This window comes from Mandrillus leucophaeus, unplaced genomic scaffold (assembly GCF_000951045.1).
Source record: "Mandrillus leucophaeus isolate KB7577 unplaced genomic scaffold, Mleu.le_1.0 Scaffold39, whole genome shotgun sequence".
Classification (NCBI taxonomy): domain Eukaryota; kingdom Metazoa; phylum Chordata; class Mammalia; order Primates; family Cercopithecidae; genus Mandrillus; species Mandrillus leucophaeus.
In genome coordinates this window covers 2,649,415-2,667,653 of record NW_012104142.1, presented here as the reverse complement: position 1 = coordinate 2,667,653, position 18,239 = coordinate 2,649,415, and the positions used below count along the sequence as shown (strand labels likewise).

Here is an 18,239-nt window from a genome sequence, read left to right as displayed (position 1 = left end):
GCCCATCACTTCCTTTCAGCCTGCACAATAGTCATATATCCTAGGTGAGATTTCTGAACTGACCCTGCAGCCTCAGCACCCTTGGGGATACTCCCTTCTGAACTCCTCAGAGACGGTCAGGGATGCTGGGGCTTCATCTCTGTGTCATCCCTCTCACCCATTACCTAGCCCCTGGCAGACTCACACGACGAACTCCTGAACAGATCCGGACGCACAGGGACCGGGATCCAGATGCACCACGGGCTCCTCCTTGCTGTGTGACTCTAGGGAAGTCCTCACACCTCTCTGAGTCAGTTTTCCCTTCTATAAAATGAGGCAGTTGGGCTTGCTCATCTCCTGGGGGTCAGATAGCTCTGAACTGACAATGACACCTCCACCTTCCATGGAATTTTGAGAAGAGCAACACAGTCATTCCCAATTACCAACAGGAAGACAGCCAAATGCAACCCAGATTTTATTAGACTAGGAAATATAATTTATTTCATAAAAATTAATTTTGTTACAATAGGAATGCTAAAGGTTATTTATAGGTTGTAGTTTACAGAATAAACAGAGGTGGGGTTGGGGGCCATCCCTGGGGCCCTGCACCCGCCCCTCCCGGGCATATAACCATGTCCACGGACCTGGCAGGGGTCCAGCCCTTTGCCCCACCAAGAGCTCCCTGCACCGAAGCTGCTGGTCACCTCCCCTAAGAGACCCGGCTCAGCTGCCTGGGAGCTGGGGAATAGGGACCAGAGTGCCCTGGAGGGTCCAGGAGATGAGGAGGGTCTCCTGCACCTTCAGGAGAACCCCTACCCCTGAGCTTTGGAGCCGGGGGCACTGTGAGAGAAGGCAGAGGGAGAGGCACGTAGAAGATACACTGACTGACCCTGTGGGCTCAGGGAGGGCAGAAGACAGGCACACCAACCTCCAGACGTCCAAACCTGGGACGCAGAGGAGCACACACACACGCTTGCTCAGGTGGGGACACGTGCACGTGTTCTCGGAGGGGCACCCTGATGTGCTCACAGAGAACAGCACAGGTACACGCACGCGCACGCACACGCGCACCCCAGAGAGGAGAGAGAGAGAAACACCTGCGTAAGGGCCCTGCAACCCCCAACGGTACCTGAGCTGCTGCCCACCAGGTACATGCCTTCTGGGGCTACCTCTCGGGTCTGAATTGGAGGAGAAATCACCGATTCCACCCCGGAGGCAGACAGCCTCCACAGACGGATGGAGTCGGCAAATTCTTTCTGGGCATTTCTCGTAGAGCTGGACGGTTTGAACCCTCCCAGGAGGCTCCAGTCAATGGGTCTGTGCTCTAGGACATGGTGCACATTTCCAGAAGTCAGACTGGAAATGGCACCTGGGTGGCTGGCTGCACCTCATCCGTCAAGCTCCTGTCTCGGGGGCAGAGCAAGCAGCTTCTGAGGGTGGGGCGGGGAGGACAGAAAAGAACAGGGAGGAGGGGCACGGCAGATCACAGGGTCCCCTACGGAAGCCTACAACGGTGTGTCTGAACCCAAAGAGCCTCAGACTGCAGCATTCTAGGTATGAAAAGGACACTGAAGCCCAGAGAAGGCAGTGATATGCCGGAAGTCGCACAGCAGTTTAATGGCAGATTTGCAACTCGATTCCTGGTCTTTGGACGGCCAGGCTGCATGTGGACATGTCAGAGCCTGCAAGGGGAATGGCACCCCCTGTCACGGCACGTGTGGTCTAGCCTGGTCAGACTGCCCTCAAAGCCACGTGACCGAGGCCCACACGTGTGCATGGGCTAACAGTGACCAGTGAGGCTGAGCCCATGGGACGGGCACTTCGGCAGGGAAAATGCCCGTCATCTGGCACTTTCCTTCATCCGAGGCAGCATCCTGGTGCCTGGAGGCACCAGGGTTGAGAGCCTTAGTCTCAGCCTCCAGACCCAGTCAGGGTCCAGCCCCTGATGCAGACCTCGCCCTCAGCAGCCCTGGTAGAAGGAATCCTCTCTCAAATCTCCAGGCAAGTCCTCCTCTGCCCACAGCCAGGCCACACTCCAGGGGGCTGGTGGGTGGTAAGAAGCCCCGCGAGCTGCCGAGTCCATGGCAGAGAAGCCAAGCTGGGGACGCTGGCTGGAACTGCAGCCCTAAAACCTGCCCTCCTCTCAGGATATCAGACTTTCAAAGGCCAGGATGTGCTGAGACGGGTCCCAGTGGCTGCTCAGAGGCCTGCTAGGGCACGCCCTAGGGTCACTGCCCGGAAGTGTTGGGGAAGCTGGCACTTGCCCTGCCTGGAGTGCCAAGAGGGAGAGGCCTTTGATGAGGCCTCTGTGCTGGCTGCAAGATCCTGTCCCAGCCACTGACAGGCAGTTGCACAGGGCAGAGACTCATCCTGCACCATGCAGGGCCCCTGGAACAGGTTGGGTGGGGGTAGTGCGTGCCGTCCCCTCTACCCTGGCAATCCCACCCACTGGGAAAGGTTATTTCAGATCTCCCAGACCATGGCGGGGTGGGTAAGAGGAGGGTTATAGGAGGTGCCTGTGGAGATCAGAGCTGGGAAACCAGCTTCTCAGCCTCCTCCTCCACTCCTGGGCATGCAAAGCACAGCCAGGCCACCCGCCTCCCAGCCTCCCACACTGCAGGGTTGACTGACACTGGGAAGCTCCGGCTTCTGGAGCTAGAAAGGACCTCTCAGCCATCACTCTGCTTTACAGAAGGAGAAACCAAGGCTCGGGAAGGGCAGATTCTGGATTCCTGGCCATCAAGAGAGCGTCACCCTGCTCCAGAGGCTGCTGGGCTGAGGATGGGATGAGGGTGTCAGGGCTGGCCCCACCTTAGGGTAAAGCTATCCAGCCCCCAGGAGAGAGATGTCTGTAGAGGACTTTCCTCCCCCACTTCGTCTCTCTGTTTGAGTCCCACTTCTGAGCCACATCCCTTTCTAGGAGCCACCAGACCAAAACCAGACTGGAACATTCTCCCTGGCTCACAGCCGGCCTCCTCTTTCATCCCAACTTTCTTAATCCAGATTCCCAGGAGCCCAGAGGTATCTCCCTGGGGCTGTGGGAGGGAGGGCCCACCCACTCCAGCCCTTAGCACTCCTTGGCTTTACGGATTCAGTATCTGCTTAAGATTTTAGAGGGAAATCTAGCCAGCTAAATCTAGACAGTGAAAACCCTGTCTGATCTACTCCCTGCACAACTGGGGAAACTGAGGCCTTGTCAGAATTCAGTCCAAGATGGATTTGTTAGCAGCAAAGTACTCTCTGTTCAGTCTCTCTCTCCCCAATGCACACGCGTACATGTACACACACACACACACACACACACAGAGGCACATTCACTCCTGGCCAGAAGTGTGAGTGTGCCCATTCTCATCCACACTCAAGAAAAGAGTTTTCTATTTTTTTGTGTTGTTTTTCATTTTCTTTTTTTTTTTTTCTTAAAAAGGACTTATCCAAATAATCTGGATAATAAATCATTAGCGTTTCCTAAGAAACTGGGTTTTTCTTTTCCCTTGTGGTTTTGGTGTTTTTCTTCTTCTTTGAGCCTTACTAGCGGACTGAAGCTTTCTTTCTTTCCTTTACCTTTTTGCTTTTGGACAGGAGAAAGCAGTTTGTCTGAATTGTACTTGACTCTTCAAAGAGGAAAAGGGCGTGGAAGCAGAAGGGGGCTTAGGGAGAAAGGATAAATCAATAAGGGAGGAAGAAAATGAAGAACGGAACTAAAACCCATGGAACTCAGAAGTTGCCAGGCTGAGGGTAGGGGGGTGGAGGGAGGGCCTCCTGCCTGCCCCAACCGCCTCCAGAGGCTTCAGCCCCATCTTGGTTCCCGCACGGAGATCTCAGGCCAACAGACAGAGAACGGGGATGGAGAAGGAACTCTGGGCCCTCTAACAACAGAGTACATGGATTTTCTAAGGCTGGTTGTGGTCTGGGGGTTGGGGAAGAGGAGGAGGAGAGGCAACTCTGGCTGTGAACTGGGAGGAAGCAGAGGCCAAACATCCTCATCAGGAGGCTCCCGCAGGCCTCCCTGCACCTGCCACCTGTCAGTCCCTGCCAGCCTGCCGTCCCAGGAGGCTCAGCAGTCCCCGTCAGTGGCCACAGCCACCAGCATCTCACTCTTGCCCATCTCCTCCAAGGCACTCGCCAGGCTGTTGAGGTCCCCATCGTCCTGCTGCAGAGCTTCCCAGAGGTCCAGGATCACACCCGTGGGGCTCGCTTTGGTGGCAAAGTAATTCAGGTACCTGGCAGAGAGAAGGAGGGCACTGAGGTCCCCAAGCACTTAGCTCCTTCCTGGAGCCTGGGGGTGAAGGGGCACAAGGGGAAGTGGGAAGGCTGTGAGCTTTGGTGTCCTACTGTCCTGGGTCTGAATTCCAGCTACTGTGTTGCGGTCTGTGTGGCTCTGGGCAAGTCAGAACCTAGAGCTCAGAATCTTAGTCTCCTTGTCTCTAAAACTGGAACAATGCCAGTTACCTCTCAACAAGATCCAAGATCATATAAAGTAAGGGTCTAGCGTTGTCTCTAGCATGTAACTATCTTGTTCATCATCATCGTTATTATCATTGAAAGACACTGGCCCCAAGAGAGAATGACCACGTGTAGCATGTGCTCATTCCTCCCACCTGTGTTCCCTCCTGCTCCCATGAACTCCCCTGATAGGAGGAACAAAGCCTTAGCCATCTTTGTAAGTCCTACTCATTTCTAGTAAATGTCTTATCTAAAGCATCTGCTCAATGCAGGTTTATTACACATCTTTCAATACATATAATACTTATTATCATTGGCTTTATATTCATTTATTCAGCACTTGAAGTTCTCCAAAAGAGTTTTGACACCAAAGTGTATCTCAGCCAGTCAGCAAGCATCTCCGGAGCACCTTCTCTGTCCTAGACACCAGGTGCTGACAATGATGGCACCAAGCTGATGCCCTGGCTTTGAGTCTCCTGCTGTTCTGTGAGATGGGCAGGTGGAGCGTTATCCCAGCACAATGGGAAAAGAGCAGGGCCTGAGAGTCTGCCCGGCTCGAGGACCAGTGCTCTGAGCATGATGCTCCTTGAGGGAGCAGTACTCTTGAACTTTGCATATCCAGTCCCGAGTTCCTGATTTGCCACAAATGGTGGCAAAAGGGCGGCTGGTCTAGGAGCTGGTCTTGGCTGTCAGGCTGCCTGTCCTGCCTGCCCCTGTGAGACCTTGAGGACGAAGGCAGATGGGGGTGGGCTGTGGTTTGGGATACTCACCGGTCCATAGAAAGCTTCTGCGCCAACATTCGCCAGTCATTGCCCCGTGAGTTGGGGGCATCTAGGCTGTTGCATATCTTCTGGCGGATGGACAGCGGGATCTTGAAGGCGTAAGGTCCCAGCTGGGTGGTGACGGCGCTGCCAGGGGCAGAGCAGAGAGTGTCCAGGGAGCCAGCAGGTGTCTGCAAGGGTGGGGACCAAGAGTGAGAGGGGCACAGCGCTGGGCACTGCTCTCCAGCCTCCCTCCCCTTGGACTGTGAGCTCATTGAGCCTTGAGTCACTCCCACCTCCCCTGGACAGGCTCCCACTGTTCAGGCAGGGGCTTCTCACTTGAAGGGTCGGTTCCCAAGGGCAAGGCCTGCATGGACATCCTCCAGGCCTCAGGGGATGCACCATGCTTACCTAAGGCCCCAGGCAAATGCAGATGCAGCCTCATAGTTAGGAAGCCCCAAGGAGCCCCAGCCACAGTCTAATCCACATGCACCCATTTGTACAGGTGGAAAGTGAAGTCTAGAAAAGGGGAGTGGCTTGCTCATGGCCACATGCCAAGTTAGTGGCAGACCTGGGTCCAGACCTGTATCCAGTGCTCTTCACAATGCCCCACGAGGAGGATCTAGTGCTGTCACCCTGGGTGGCCTGGGATTTAATCTCAATCCAGGTTTATAACGGTTGAGAACCATAGGCCTGGTCCTTGCATCAACCTGGGTTCAAATCCAGTCTTGCCATTGGTGCATAGTGTGCAAATTCTTGCCCTTCCTAAAACCTACATTCTCACCTCCCAGGTGGGGATCATATCTGTCATGCATCTCCTGGTGCTCGTGAAGATTTAGTGAGATCATGTAAGTTTTCTGGTATATGCCAAGCATGTGAGTGACACTCAATCAATACATGATGCTTGTTAGCAAAACATGACCAAATGTCTGCTCAGACTTGGGAGGTGAGAGGGAACTACAGGGGTCTGCGTGCTGCAGCCCAGCCCCAAACCCTAGAGGTGTCCTCTGGCCCTCACCTCCATCAGCATGGTGTGCAGCTGGAATATCTGGCCCCCCTTCCCTCACCTCCGCCAGTGTGGTGTGCAGCTGGAATATCTGGCCCCCCTTCCCTCACCTCCGCCACTGTGGTGTGCAGCTGGAATATCTGGCCCCCCTTCCCTCACCTCCGCCAGTGTGGTGTGCAGCTGGAATATCTGGCCCCTCTTCCCTCACCTCCGCCAGTGTGGTGTGCAGCTGGAATATCTGGCCCCCCTTCCCTCACCTCCACCAGTGTGGTGTGCAGCTGGAATATCTGGCCCCCCTTCCCTCACCTCCGCCAGAGTGGTGTGCAGCTGGAATATCTGACCCCCTTCCCTCACCTCCGCCAGAGTGGTGTGCAGCTGGAATATCTGGCCCTCCCCTTCCACTTGCCGAACGCAGATCTTGCAGGTGAGCTCTGTGGAGGCCAAGCTGTGCCTCTCCAGGGTGAAAGTGCAGTGGAGGGCCTTCTGGCTGCCGCTCCAGATGTGATAGAAGGGGATCTCCTGCAGGAGGAGGGGGTCAGGACCAGGCAGGCAAGGCCAGCCTGCCCTGTCCTCATGGAAATGGAGACTCAGGGAGAGCTCGGGGAGCTTCGGTGGACAGTTCAGGTCTCTCCACCCAGATGGGGAGAGGTCAAGTGCCCTAAGCTAGCCAGCTGAGTTGGTGTCAGACCCTCAGTTCCAGAAGGGAGCTGAGGCGGAGTACGTGAGGGAAGGAAAGGCACAGGTGTGTGTGTGTTGGGGGCTGGGGGGCCTCATGGTCTCAGGTGCTGCTGCGTGGGCAGCAGCAGGCTGTGGCTGTCACAGATGAGATGGACAGTCTGCCAGGAGGGCATGCCCTGAAGGGTGGGGAGCCTCTGTGAGGATGAAGGGCACAGGCATCTGTGCGTGTAGGGATGTGACAGGGCAGAAGTGTACATGTGGTTACCCACTGCCCTGAATTTGGGGATGTGCTTGGGGATGGCTGGGAGCCTGGAGACTGGGCTGGGAGAAGACAGAGACTGTGAGAGACCCAGGGAGGCCGCAGGGCAGAGCCGGGAGGCAGAGCCCGGGAGGGAGCTGGTCTTCCCAGGCAGCCCTTAAGTGTTGCCCCTCCCCACCCATCAGCCCAGCCCTCACCTGGTATTTGGCCAGCAGCTTGCTCCTCCAATGGGCGTGGGGGAGGTCATGGAGGGAGAGGCGCAGGTTGTGGTAACTGTCTTTGAACATCAGGGGTTTTGGCTCCTCCACCAAGTAGCCACCCAGAGTCCGCTCCAGCTCTAGCACCTCCTGTGGGCCAGGGGCATGGGGAAGGGGAACCCATCACACTTGGCCAATGGGCCTCTTCTGCTGCACTCTGCAGGGCAGGAGTCAGGGGCCCATCTGAGTGCGTGGCTGGGCATTTGCAAGAGCTCACAGAGGGCTTACGGTGTGAGAAGATGAATGGATGATGGATGGATGGACAGACAGTGGAAAAGATGACTAGATGAATGAATCCATAGATGATCGTATGGCTAGAGGGACTAATAAATGGACAGATGGATGGATAAACAGATCGATGGCTAGAAAGATAGACAGATGAATATACAGATGGATGTACAAGGATGGGTGTATGAATAGAAAGATGGAAGAAAAGATAAATGAATAGATAGAAGAGTAATGAATAGGTAAACAGATGGGCTGCTGACTGAATGGGTATATGGTCAGATGAACAGAAAGACGGATGGATGGATGAACAGATGGACAGATGGATGGATAATGGATGGAGGGTTGAATAAACAAAGAATGCCATCAGGCCAAAACCTGGTAACTTCCCTCTTGATTTCTATAGCACTCTCTGGCCAAAGCTGGCCATTAGCCAATGCCCCAGGACCAAGAGATCCAGCTGCAGGAGCACTTCCCAGGCACCTCCCACCCATCGCAGGACCACTGGCATCTCAAGCCAGTGTCCTCCCAGCAAGGGACACTCCTTCTCCCATGGGCCTCTTTCACCTATGCTGTCTACAGTGTGGGCTTTGGGACAAGTCCCATGAGCCTGGGAGATGAAGGAGCTGGATGGGGCCAGGCAGCAGAAATGGGGGGTGCATGGAGCCATGGGAAAGGACCATGAGGCACTGAGGAGGGCAGATGGGAGGTGGGAGGGGAACAGGCTCACACACAGCCAAGTATCTGTATGCTTCCAGGGTTACATCAGGATGAGCCTGAGCTCCTGAGAATGGGGGAATGCACAAGGGCTCTAAGGCTGGCAGGGAATAGTGGTGCTAACACAGGGCTCCATACCTGCCATCATCAGGCTCTCGGTACTATAAGACCCTCCCCTCTGCTTCCCTCCCTCCTGTCCCGACCACCCCTCATCTGCACGACCCTTCCTTCACTTGGGGCATGGCTCTCCATCCTTCTACACATGCTAGGAGCCTGGCTGTCAGCCTTAACTTCCCCTCCCACTGCCCATCCCATCAGTCTGTCCATTCCACTGAGCACACACAGCATCCAGCCCTGCCTCTCCTGGCTGCTGTCACTCCCTGTGGCCCAGGGGCCAGCCCCTCTCATCTACCCACCCCAAGTATAGCCACAGGGGCTTTCTAAAGAGCACCTGTGAACAGGTGTCTACCAGGTCCATTCCCCTTCCTGCCGCGTGGATTCCAAATTCCTTGGCACAGGCTCCTGGGAGGCTGAGCCCTGCCCATCTCTCCTGCCCTCACATTCACACATTCCCTATGCCTTTCAGCTGAAACGCATATGAAACGCAGTCATTTCCGTCAGTCTGGAATGCCCTTCACTCCTCTCTGCTGAAACTCCTACATGTCAGCCTTCCCAGAGACCCTCCCCACCAGCCCAAGCCCCTCCTGGTCTCATGCTCCCTCGGTCCTGGGGCAGACCCCATCAGAGCCTTCAGGGATCCCTGGTCTGCCTCCCACCTCTAACCTGGATCTTGGTGAGACAGGCCCTGTGCCCAAAGCTGTTTCAGTGTGTGAGGGCCGCATGCGTGACCTAATAAGGCTGGTGGTGGGGAAGGGTTCCTGGGAGGGCCCATGAGCCTGGGGAGGGGGATGCTGGCAGGGATCATGCAGCTGGCCGGCCAGGGCTGTGTGGGCACCTGCAGCTGGCCCTACCTTCAGTGCTACAGGTGTGTCCTCCAGGCAGTAGACCCGGAGGCTGTACTCCAGGGAGGTGCAGAGGGCGGGGGCGAAGACGGCCAGCTGGAGCCGCTTGACTGCTGAGCGGGAATAGGACTCGCCCGTGAACACATAGGTGCCCAGCTGGTCCAGCAGGATATGGCAGGCCCTGGGCTCCAGCTGGCAGTAGCAGGGTGTGTTCAGGGTCTCCTCATCCAGGGTCACCACCTCCTGTAGGGGACAGCAAGGGTGGGGTAGTGGTCACAGTTATTGAGGCTGGGCCAGAGGAAAAGGGCTTTCTTTTGCCTCCTTGGGCAGGTTGGGAGAGCTGGGCCAACCTTCACCCTGGCTCCTCACCTCCCAGTGGCTCTGGTGGGCCTGGGTCTTGAGCTGAAAGATCCAGTCACCGGCACTGACTTCGGCACAGTGGGGCACGGTGAGGATGACGGGGCGGCACAGCAGGAGGCCTGTGGGTCCGCAGGTCACCGAGGGGCTCAATACTGTCTGGGTCCCTTCTGAAAGCGGGCTGGGGGAGGACACAGGGTAGGAGGGAGGCAGTGAAGAGCTCGGCAAAGGTGCAGGCTCCTGCTGGGCTCCCAAGCCTGCCCAGGGCCCGGGAGGTGGAGGGCAGCTCTTTGCCACTCAGGACTCTGCATTCCCAGAGGTCATGGGGGCAAAGGAGGCAAAGAAAATGGCATGAATCTTGAGGTTGTTTCCAGATTTTTGCTGTTTCACTGCAACATTATCATAGCTCAGAATTCCTTGCTTACATTTTCCAAGGTTGTGTAATTTTGGAAGGTATTCAATAGGTTACGCTAAAGTGCCCTCCAGAGAGCTGGTTCCAATCTCTACTCCCGCCCACGTGCCACAGAAGGCCATGTTCCCACCCTCTTGCCAGCAAGAGGGTATTATCATTCGGAAAAAGGTCCTTGCAAATTCCTTAATAATAATATAACAATAATAATAAAATCCCAATATACCTCATGTTTTTTTTCATTAGTTTTCTCTGACCGCAAATTAGACTGAACATTTTCTCATAACCTACTGGCCAGTGTGTTTGTGTGAGAGTGTGTGTGTGAATCACTTGTTCATATCCTTTGCCCATTTTCACAGTGAGATGTTCACTTTTTCTTATTGATCTACAAAGTCTCTTTACACAGTAAGGATATTCAGCCCTTTGTCATACTTGTAGCCAGCTTGTCAATTGCCTTTGAGTTTTACGATGTATGGTATTGGTTCTGCAAGTTTCAAACATGGACCCAGTAAGATTAATGCTTTCCTTGGAGAACTGTTTGGTCTTAGCACCAGGTTTAGAAGGGGCGCCAAGTGTGGGCATGCAGCAAGGGATGGGAGGAAGAAAAAGGAGCAGGGGCTGGGGCTCTACTCACAGGGTGCTTTCTGCCTTGTTGATGAGTAGATACATCTCGTAGAACTTGCCCTGGGGAATGGCTCCATTGGGCACCAGTAGGCTGACCCCTAGGGAGAGAGGGAGGTCAGCAGGGAGTCCAGGAGCTCAGGAGAACAAGGGTTTGGGAAATTGGCCCCAGTTTGGGGCTGGGAGAGAAAGATATCTCCTGAGCTCCAGGTGGTCACCAGCCAGGGGTGGGAGGGGGTCTGGGGACTGGATGCAAGCAGAGGCCAGGCCACTGACCAGTGCTGGCTTGTCTAGGAAGACAGGGGTCTCTGACATTGCTATGGGGTCTGGAGGTCCAAGTGCCAGCCCTACTCCTAGCTTAGTGTACGGTGCTGGGAAGCTGTTAATTGCTGGCTTTGCAAACTAAGATGGGCGCCCCTGCCCCTCTGCTGCTAGTTCTAGGACCGTGCTTTGTAGGTCTGCTGAACTACATAGTACTATTCTCTCTCACACAACAGAGACACTGAAGCTTAGAAGGTGGCTGGCCCAGGGTTCCTCTGCCCTAGTGAGGGCACAGGCAGGCCTGAAGCCTGGCTTTTCTAGTCAGACCTCTCTATTTTATGCTCACTTCCTGCCACCAGGCCTCCCTTTCCCCATCTGTGATATGGGATTAGGGCAGCCCTGTCTTCTGCTGGATGGGTGTGGGGGCAGTCCGCAGAGGAGGTGCTGAGGCCAGGCCGACACACAAGCAGAGCAGGGGCTCACCTGTGCCAGGGATGCTGAGCCTCCCACCCAGGAAGCCAAAGGTGCCGCTGACGCTGCTCCCCGGGTCTCGGGGCAGGCCCAAGAGCTGCTGGGAACCAAGGCTGGCGCTGCGCAGGTGCAGGAGGTGGGTGTCCCGGGTGAAATCACTAGGGTATGTGCCCGGCGGCAGGACCCCCAGCAGGTCAGCCCCGTCTGCCAGGCCTGGCCCAGAGCCCGTGGTGCTGGAGCTGTAGACCTTGACCTTAAGGCTGGGTAAGGGGTCCAGCAGAGGAGAGTTGGTCATGGGGATCTTGTCGGTGGAGTCCTGCAGGGCATACACGGGTCCACGGTAGATGCCGGCACTGGCTGTCAGGTCAGGAGGCACAGAGGGGTGTAGGAGCTGCGGGTTGTCTGCAGGAGTGGGGGCTATAGTCAGACCCAGCTGTGCCCCATCTCACTGGCCCAGCTCCCACTGCAAAATCCCACCCAAATGTCCAGCTGTGAAAGGCTCAATTGCTGCCAGCTGCGGGAAGCTTTGGGAATCCCGCAGCCTGGGTCACTCCCTTCCTTCTCTGTAGTTCTCTAATCCATACCCATCCACATAGTTATCTCTATGGAAAAACCCCGGGAGGGAGTCAGGAGCCTGGCTCTGGTCTGGGTACCACCAGAGCCCTCTGGGTATCCTGCCTCTGCCAACCACCCCAGACATCCTCAGGTTCTTACTGGGCCTGGCCGTCTTGAAGTTGACAGGGTGGAAACCACCAGTCAGGGCGGCAGATGAGTCAGTGATGTCTGTGTCGAAGTCACGGCAGTTGCGGCGGTACACCACCACCCCCACCGCCATGAGGATTGCCACGACCACGAAGACAGCCACCACGAGCCCCGCGTACAGCGCCGCGTCCCCTGAGGCCTCCAGCACTGCGGGGACAGGAAGACCACATAAGGGGCAGCACAGACACCAGGCCCTGGGGGAGTCAGGGAGGCCCTGGGTCCCTGGAAAGGGCAGGGCCCAGGGCCAACCAGCACGGTGCTGAGTTCCAGTCTGAGCCCCGCCTACACAGGCTGGCAACCTCAGGCTAGCCTTGAACCTCTCTATCAGTAAAATGGGCTCGAAGTCCCTGCCTTACTGCCCTTCTAGTTGTGGCATGAGAAGAAAAGAACAAACATGTTCACACCATTTGTTAACTTGTTGCTCGCTGCTGAGGAGACAGGGTCTGTGGCTCGGGGCCATGCGGCAACATAATTTGCCCTGTGAGCACTGGGGTTGAAACCTCTGAGTCTGCAGCAATTTCCACAGGACCAAAGGCCCTGGCTCTGTTAGCTTGGTACGTGGATAAGCTCTTCTGGCTCTGTTATCTTTGTAAGTAACTGTTCTGAACTCTTCTTCCATTCCATGCTCTGAGGGTGGGAGGTAGAGGCATGGGGAGCTGAAGGAGTGGAATGAGATGCACAGCAATGCGGTGGAGAAGAGGTGGGCATGTGGGGAGAAGGATGGGCCCAGGGAGGTAACCCATGGCTACACTTTCCTGCCCCAGGCAAACATGGCCAGGCAGGAAGCCTCAAGGTCAAAGTGGCAGGGTCTGAAGTAGGGCTCTCTGGTGGAGCTTTCTACAGTGGTGGAATATCCTATGTCTGCAGTATCCGGTATGCAGCCACTAGTCACGTATGGCTCCTGAACAACTCAAATGTGGCCAGTACCACTGAGGAACTGAATTTTAAAAAAATTATTAAATTTTAATTAAGCTAAATAAAAGTTTAAACGGCCAAACGTGGCTGGTGGCTTCCACACTGGACAGTTCAGGGAGAGCAAAATTGGCGGCCAAGATGGCTGCTCTTCCCCTTGCTTCATTCAGGAGCTCCAGGAAGCACCTGTCCATGCGCTCCCTCCCTGGGGGGCCCTCAGAGAAGTAGGCCTGCTTCCTCTGCCTGGAGTCCTCCACACCCTGCACTTGGGGTCAGCCTGAGGCTTTCAGCAAGGCAGGGCATGGCTCCCAGCCCCGGATGTCTGCCCACTTCCAACTTCTGTCCCCCAGTATCTCTCTTCAGCAGCCCTCACTCTTGGGCTCCCCCTCAGGGCTGGGCTCCTGGCTCAGCAAAGAAATGGCTCCCCCAGCTTGGCTCTGCCTCCTGTTGCCCTCACTAACACTGGGGCCACTTGCCTGGTGATTTACACTTGAGTCATCCCCAGCCCGAGCCCCAGTGAGCTCGGCCAAGGGCCTCACTGATTTTATGATTCCAGAACTATCTGGAAATTGTGGTTTAATTACCATGGGCCAATCTGCTCAAGTGGCTTTGCTGCTCTGGTATGACTGCAGTGGCGGTGCAGCCTCTGGGGCTGGAGAGCGCACCCCCCGGAGCTGACGCAGGGCAGCGGGCATCACAGACCATTTGGGAGGCTTGGCCCAGCTGCTGGGGCGGAGGTACAGCAAGGGGCGTGAGGGGGAACTGCAGTGGTGATGTCCCGGCCCTGGTCCAGAGAGGAGGGCCAAGAGCATATGGTTAAGAACACCAGCTTTGGCTATAAAAATATTTGGGTTCAAATCTTCACTCTGCTACTTCTTGCCTGTGTCTCTGGCCAAGTCCCTTCTTCTCTCTGAGACTCAGTTTCCCCTCCTATGAGAGGAAGCTCAGTAGGGTGTCCTAGGGCCTTTCTTTTCTGTCAGCCAAGGGTTTGCCTGTCTGCCGGTGATGGAGATGCAGACACATGCAGTGTCAGGTGTAGATGGTCCCATGGAGGGTGGGTAGGGCGGCACCTTCAGCTCTCCCTGCCCTGCACCCTGATCCCGGGAAAAGCCAGCCAAAGAGAATCAGGGATCCCCCAGAGGAAAGAGGACAGCCATGAAAGGGGACTTACGGTGGCTGTTGGGGTCGCTTAGAGTTTTCTTATCTGTCAAGGGAAATAAAGGGAAAGACAATGACATAGGTGACAGGGAAATAGTGGCAGAGAAGGCAATGGGAAGGATGAGATGAGATGATGGATGTGGTGCGGGGGACAGAGGCCCTGAGGACTGCCATGCTGCAGGCTGGGCACTGAGGCATGGGGCCGGGTTTGGGAGACCCTTACATGGCTCCAGAGTCCCCACCCCCAGGGCCCCACCTTCCCTGTGACTCACTTTGCATACACAGGCCATCTGTGCAGTTCTTAGAGTCGAGCAGCGTCCCGCTGCAGTCACGGCCTCCGTTCTGGGGTGGGGGTGCCATGCACTCGCGGCTACGCCAGTGGGCACACTCAGTGCTGCAGGCTGACCACTTGCTCCACTCCGTCCACGCCCCATCGACTGTAAGAGCAGGGCATACAGGAGTATGTGCACGCACAGACATGTGCACGCAGGGACATGTGCACACATAATTACGTGTGCAGAACACAGCAATGCGCCAACACACATGCATGCATACACACTGTGGAAGGAAATGAGGAACCCAGGACACATGTGTGCCACACAGAGAAATCCACATGATATCCACATAGCCCCATGCCAATGAACAGCCAGATGCACCTGGCAGGTGGACAAAGAGGGTACAGATAGATGCATAAGGTCATCAACACGATACAGCCCAGTGCACAATTTACACACAAAGACACTAACCCAGGGTAAAGAAAAACAGTGTAGGCACAAACATACAACCCAAGGGAGAGAACACAGCACATGTGTGGGGGTAGGGGAGCAGAGGGGCTGCACAGAGAGAGGAATAGGAGGATGGCTGTCAGTGTGAATAGGTTCTGTGGCCACGGTGTGTCTTAACAGTTAGGGGCAAGAGGCTGTCCCTGAGGCTGCACCTCTGAAACCTTGGCCTGGGGCTGACACACTGACACTGAGAACCCTCAGCTTGGAGGACAGAAGGCCCAGGCTAGAGGGTCAGGGAGAAGGGGCCACCACTCAGACCCTCTGCCTCTATCTCACCAGCAGCCCAGGGCAGAATAAGTCAGAGATCAGAGCATCTCGTCAGCCTGGGCAGCCAGCTGTGGGCTTGGGACAAGCACCTTCTGCTCTCCATGCTAGGGAGAGAACGGCTGTCCTGGCTCTGGCACACAATACAGAAGGTGGGACAGGGTTCAGGGTGGGGCTGGGCATGGATGAGGCACCTTACCTGGGCAGATGGTGGTGCAGGCGGTCTTCTGGAAGGCCTGGCCCTCGCAGAAGGCCCCTCCGTTGAGTGGGGTGGGGTTGGTGCAGGTCCGGGTGCGCTTCTGCCAGCCTCGGCCACAGCGGTTGGAGCAGGGCGACCACTCTGCCCAGCTGGACCAGCCACCATTCACTGCAAGGCGGCAGCTGTCACCTGGTTGGCCTGGCTCTGGAACCCTCTGCCCTCCCCCAAACCCATCCCTCACCCTGACGAGGCCCCTCTGCCGAAGCCCGGCCTCTCTGGTGAGACCCCATCTGCCTACAGTGTGAGAGACTCAGAAGTGGCAGGCAGAGCTGGGCTGCAACCATCAGCACCAGAGGGGACCCAGGAAGTCACTGTATATGCCCCACCTTGTTGTAAGATGGCAAGGAAGGTCCAGAAAGGGCTGCCAGTTGCCTAGGGTCATCCCGGGAGTAATGGGGGCCTGGGACTGTGCCTGGAGCTGGAACCTAGTACAGGGCTCTTTCTAGAACTCTGTAAAGTCACCTCAGCTGTGGCTCCACTCCTCCCACCCACAGGGCCCAAGGGAGAAGCAGAGAACAGCTCACAAGCCTGGGCATTGGTCCCTAACTCTACAAGGACAACAGGCCTCTGGGCGTACTGACTGGGTCCTGCCTCAGCCCCCAGACTTGGAGAGAGTTGGTTCTTCTCCTTCAGAGTTAGGCAAGGCATCCTGAGAACTGGGGAGTGCTCCTGGCTGGGAACCCAGGAATGCCCAACTTGGCCATGAATTTTGCTGTATTGTGACCTTGGTCAATTCACTTCCCCTCTCTGGGCTGCATCCTCCCTACCAAGCCAGGGGTCCCACCTAGCCCCAGGCTCTCCTCCCTCCCTTGGCTGTGTCTGCCCCTCCCACTCTGAGAGGCCCGCACCGTAGACGATGACGGTGGCAGTGGTGCTCCGGCGTTTGGCCACGATGTTCTTGGCCACGCAGGTATAGTTGGCAGTGTCTGACAACCGGGCCTGGCGGATGATGAGGTTGTGGTCGATGGTGAGCAGGAAGTTGGTGTCCTGGGTAGGGTCGATGACATCCTCATTCTTGAGCCATTCCACCTGCAAGAGTGGGAGTGAGGGGGCAGTGAGGGCCCAGGGCAGGTCTGACCATAAACAGAAGAAGGGCAGTTCTACCTGGGTCCATACCACGGTCATGGCAGTGAGGCAGGGCCTCGGTGGGACCGGACACTGTACAGCTCCAGGGTTAAGACCGCCATTTGCCAGCTGGGTGGTCTTGGGAGGGGACTTACCACTCAGGGCCTCAATTTCATCGACTGCAAGATGGAACTGAATAGCACCTACCCCACAGGGATCCATCGTGAGGATTACACGAGTTAGAATGTGTAAGGTGCCGAGAACGGTACTCAGAGTAAGTTGAGTTAAGCTAACTAAATAAGCGCTAGCCAGGAGTATCTGTCTTTATCATTAACTCCTCCCGGCTCTACTAGCCAGGATAAAAAGCCTGGAAGGTGATAGGAAGAAGGTCCCTGGGTCTGGCAGACCTGGGTACAAACCCTAGCTCTGCCACTCACCAGCTACCTCACCCTAGGTGGCCACTGGGCCCCTCCCAGCCCTGCTTCCCTGCTGTAGGATGGATGGTAACATCAGTTTGCAGGGCTGTTGCAGAGACCAGCATGCCAAGTGCCTAGCATATATGGGCTAGGGATGTTTGTCTGAGCCCACTGTGCAGAGGAGGGTTTGGGCTGGGAGAGGCTGAGCAATGAGTGCACTGTTTTGGGATCAGACAGGGCTGATCCCAGGCTGGAAGTCAGGGTCCTGACTACCCCAATCGTCCACTCCACTGGGCAAAGCTGAGATGCAGCTCTACTCCCTGGACCACCAGTGCAGGGAGTATGTCTGGAACAGAGGTAAGGATGGCGAGAGAGGACAGGCAATCCAAAGACTGTGTGGTTTCAGGAAGGGGTGACCGGCTCGTGGGGGAGAACACACTCATCCACATGCAGGATAGGACCCTTTGGCATCCAGAAAGCTGAGGCCTTGGGTTCCGGGTGGGGCAGGAGATGGAGACTGAGCTGGAGGTCCACCTAAGGAGCTCCTGAGTTCTGGGGATTTCTGCCCTAGCCACCCCATCCTGTGGGGTTATGCCTGTGGCAGACCCAGCTGGGATCTGGCATTGCTGTGTTCTGCAGAGGTGGCAGTTTTCTTCTCTTTGCCAAGCCTCGATCTCATCTGTGAAAGGGGTAGGGCTCTGGGAGACCAGCACCATGGCTGATGGTAAATACCGTGCCTGCCTGGCCTCCGCAGGCATGGCCACAGGGCTGTGCTCAGTGGTCTCTACGTCCCCGCTCACCTCAGCCACGGGCACCCCCTCCGGCGGGCGGCACTGCAGGAGAACCTCATGGTCCAGGGGCACCTCCTTGCCCAGAGGCTCCTGATCGAAGTTCTTGCGCAGGTCTGGGAGAAGCGAGAGGGTCCCAAGGCAGTCAGGTGTGGGGAGAACTGGAACCTGATGTGCTACACTGTGGCCACTGGGTGGCAGCGCAGACCCAGGGAACTGTTCATGGGCCCACCTGTCCTTTGCCTGGGAAATTTCCTCTACTCCAAAGGAGGGGCTCATCAGGCAGACTTAGGGGAATAGGGTTCCCTCCCTGACTCTGGGATCCTAAGCACATAGTGGCTCAGGATGGGGGAGGAAGCTGCCAGCTTCTTTTATACAGAAGTAGATGAAAAGAGGCCCAGGTTCTGGGTCTAGGAGCCCTCTC

The 18,239-nt window shown here is 56.2% G+C and overlaps 1 protein-coding gene across 2 annotated transcripts in view; it reads right to left on the bottom strand.

The window, feature by feature from the left end:
* Positions 1-438: 438 nt before the first annotated feature.
* The window catches only part of UNC5B (unc-5 homolog B (C. elegans)), a 97,166-nt gene continuing 79,365 nt past the window's right edge, over positions 439-18,239 (bottom strand). Inside the window, exons 4-17 of one of the 2 annotated variants that reach the window (XM_011991078.1) lie at positions 17,828-17,931; positions 16,395-16,575; positions 15,487-15,654; positions 14,511-14,675; positions 14,252-14,284; positions 12,121-12,315; positions 11,419-11,808; positions 10,688-10,775; positions 9,657-9,825; positions 9,297-9,530; positions 7,324-7,473; positions 6,544-6,708; positions 5,193-5,374; positions 439-4,199 (exon numbers count right to left, since the gene is read on the bottom strand). In XM_011991078.1, coding sequence (XP_011846468.1) covers positions 4,034-4,199; positions 5,193-5,374; positions 6,544-6,708; positions 7,324-7,473; positions 9,297-9,530; positions 9,657-9,825; positions 10,688-10,775; positions 11,419-11,808; positions 12,121-12,315; positions 14,252-14,284; positions 14,511-14,675; positions 15,487-15,654; positions 16,395-16,575; positions 17,828-17,931 — 2,390 coding nt within the window. In that variant the 3' untranslated portion in view covers positions 439-4,033. The remainder of the gene's footprint in view (positions 4,200-5,192; positions 5,375-6,543; positions 6,709-7,323; positions 7,474-9,296; positions 9,531-9,656; positions 9,826-10,687; positions 10,776-11,418; positions 11,809-12,120; positions 12,316-14,251; positions 14,285-14,510; positions 14,676-15,486; positions 15,655-16,394; positions 16,576-17,827; positions 17,932-18,239) is intronic. The other variant, XM_011991079.1, reaches the window with a different exon arrangement.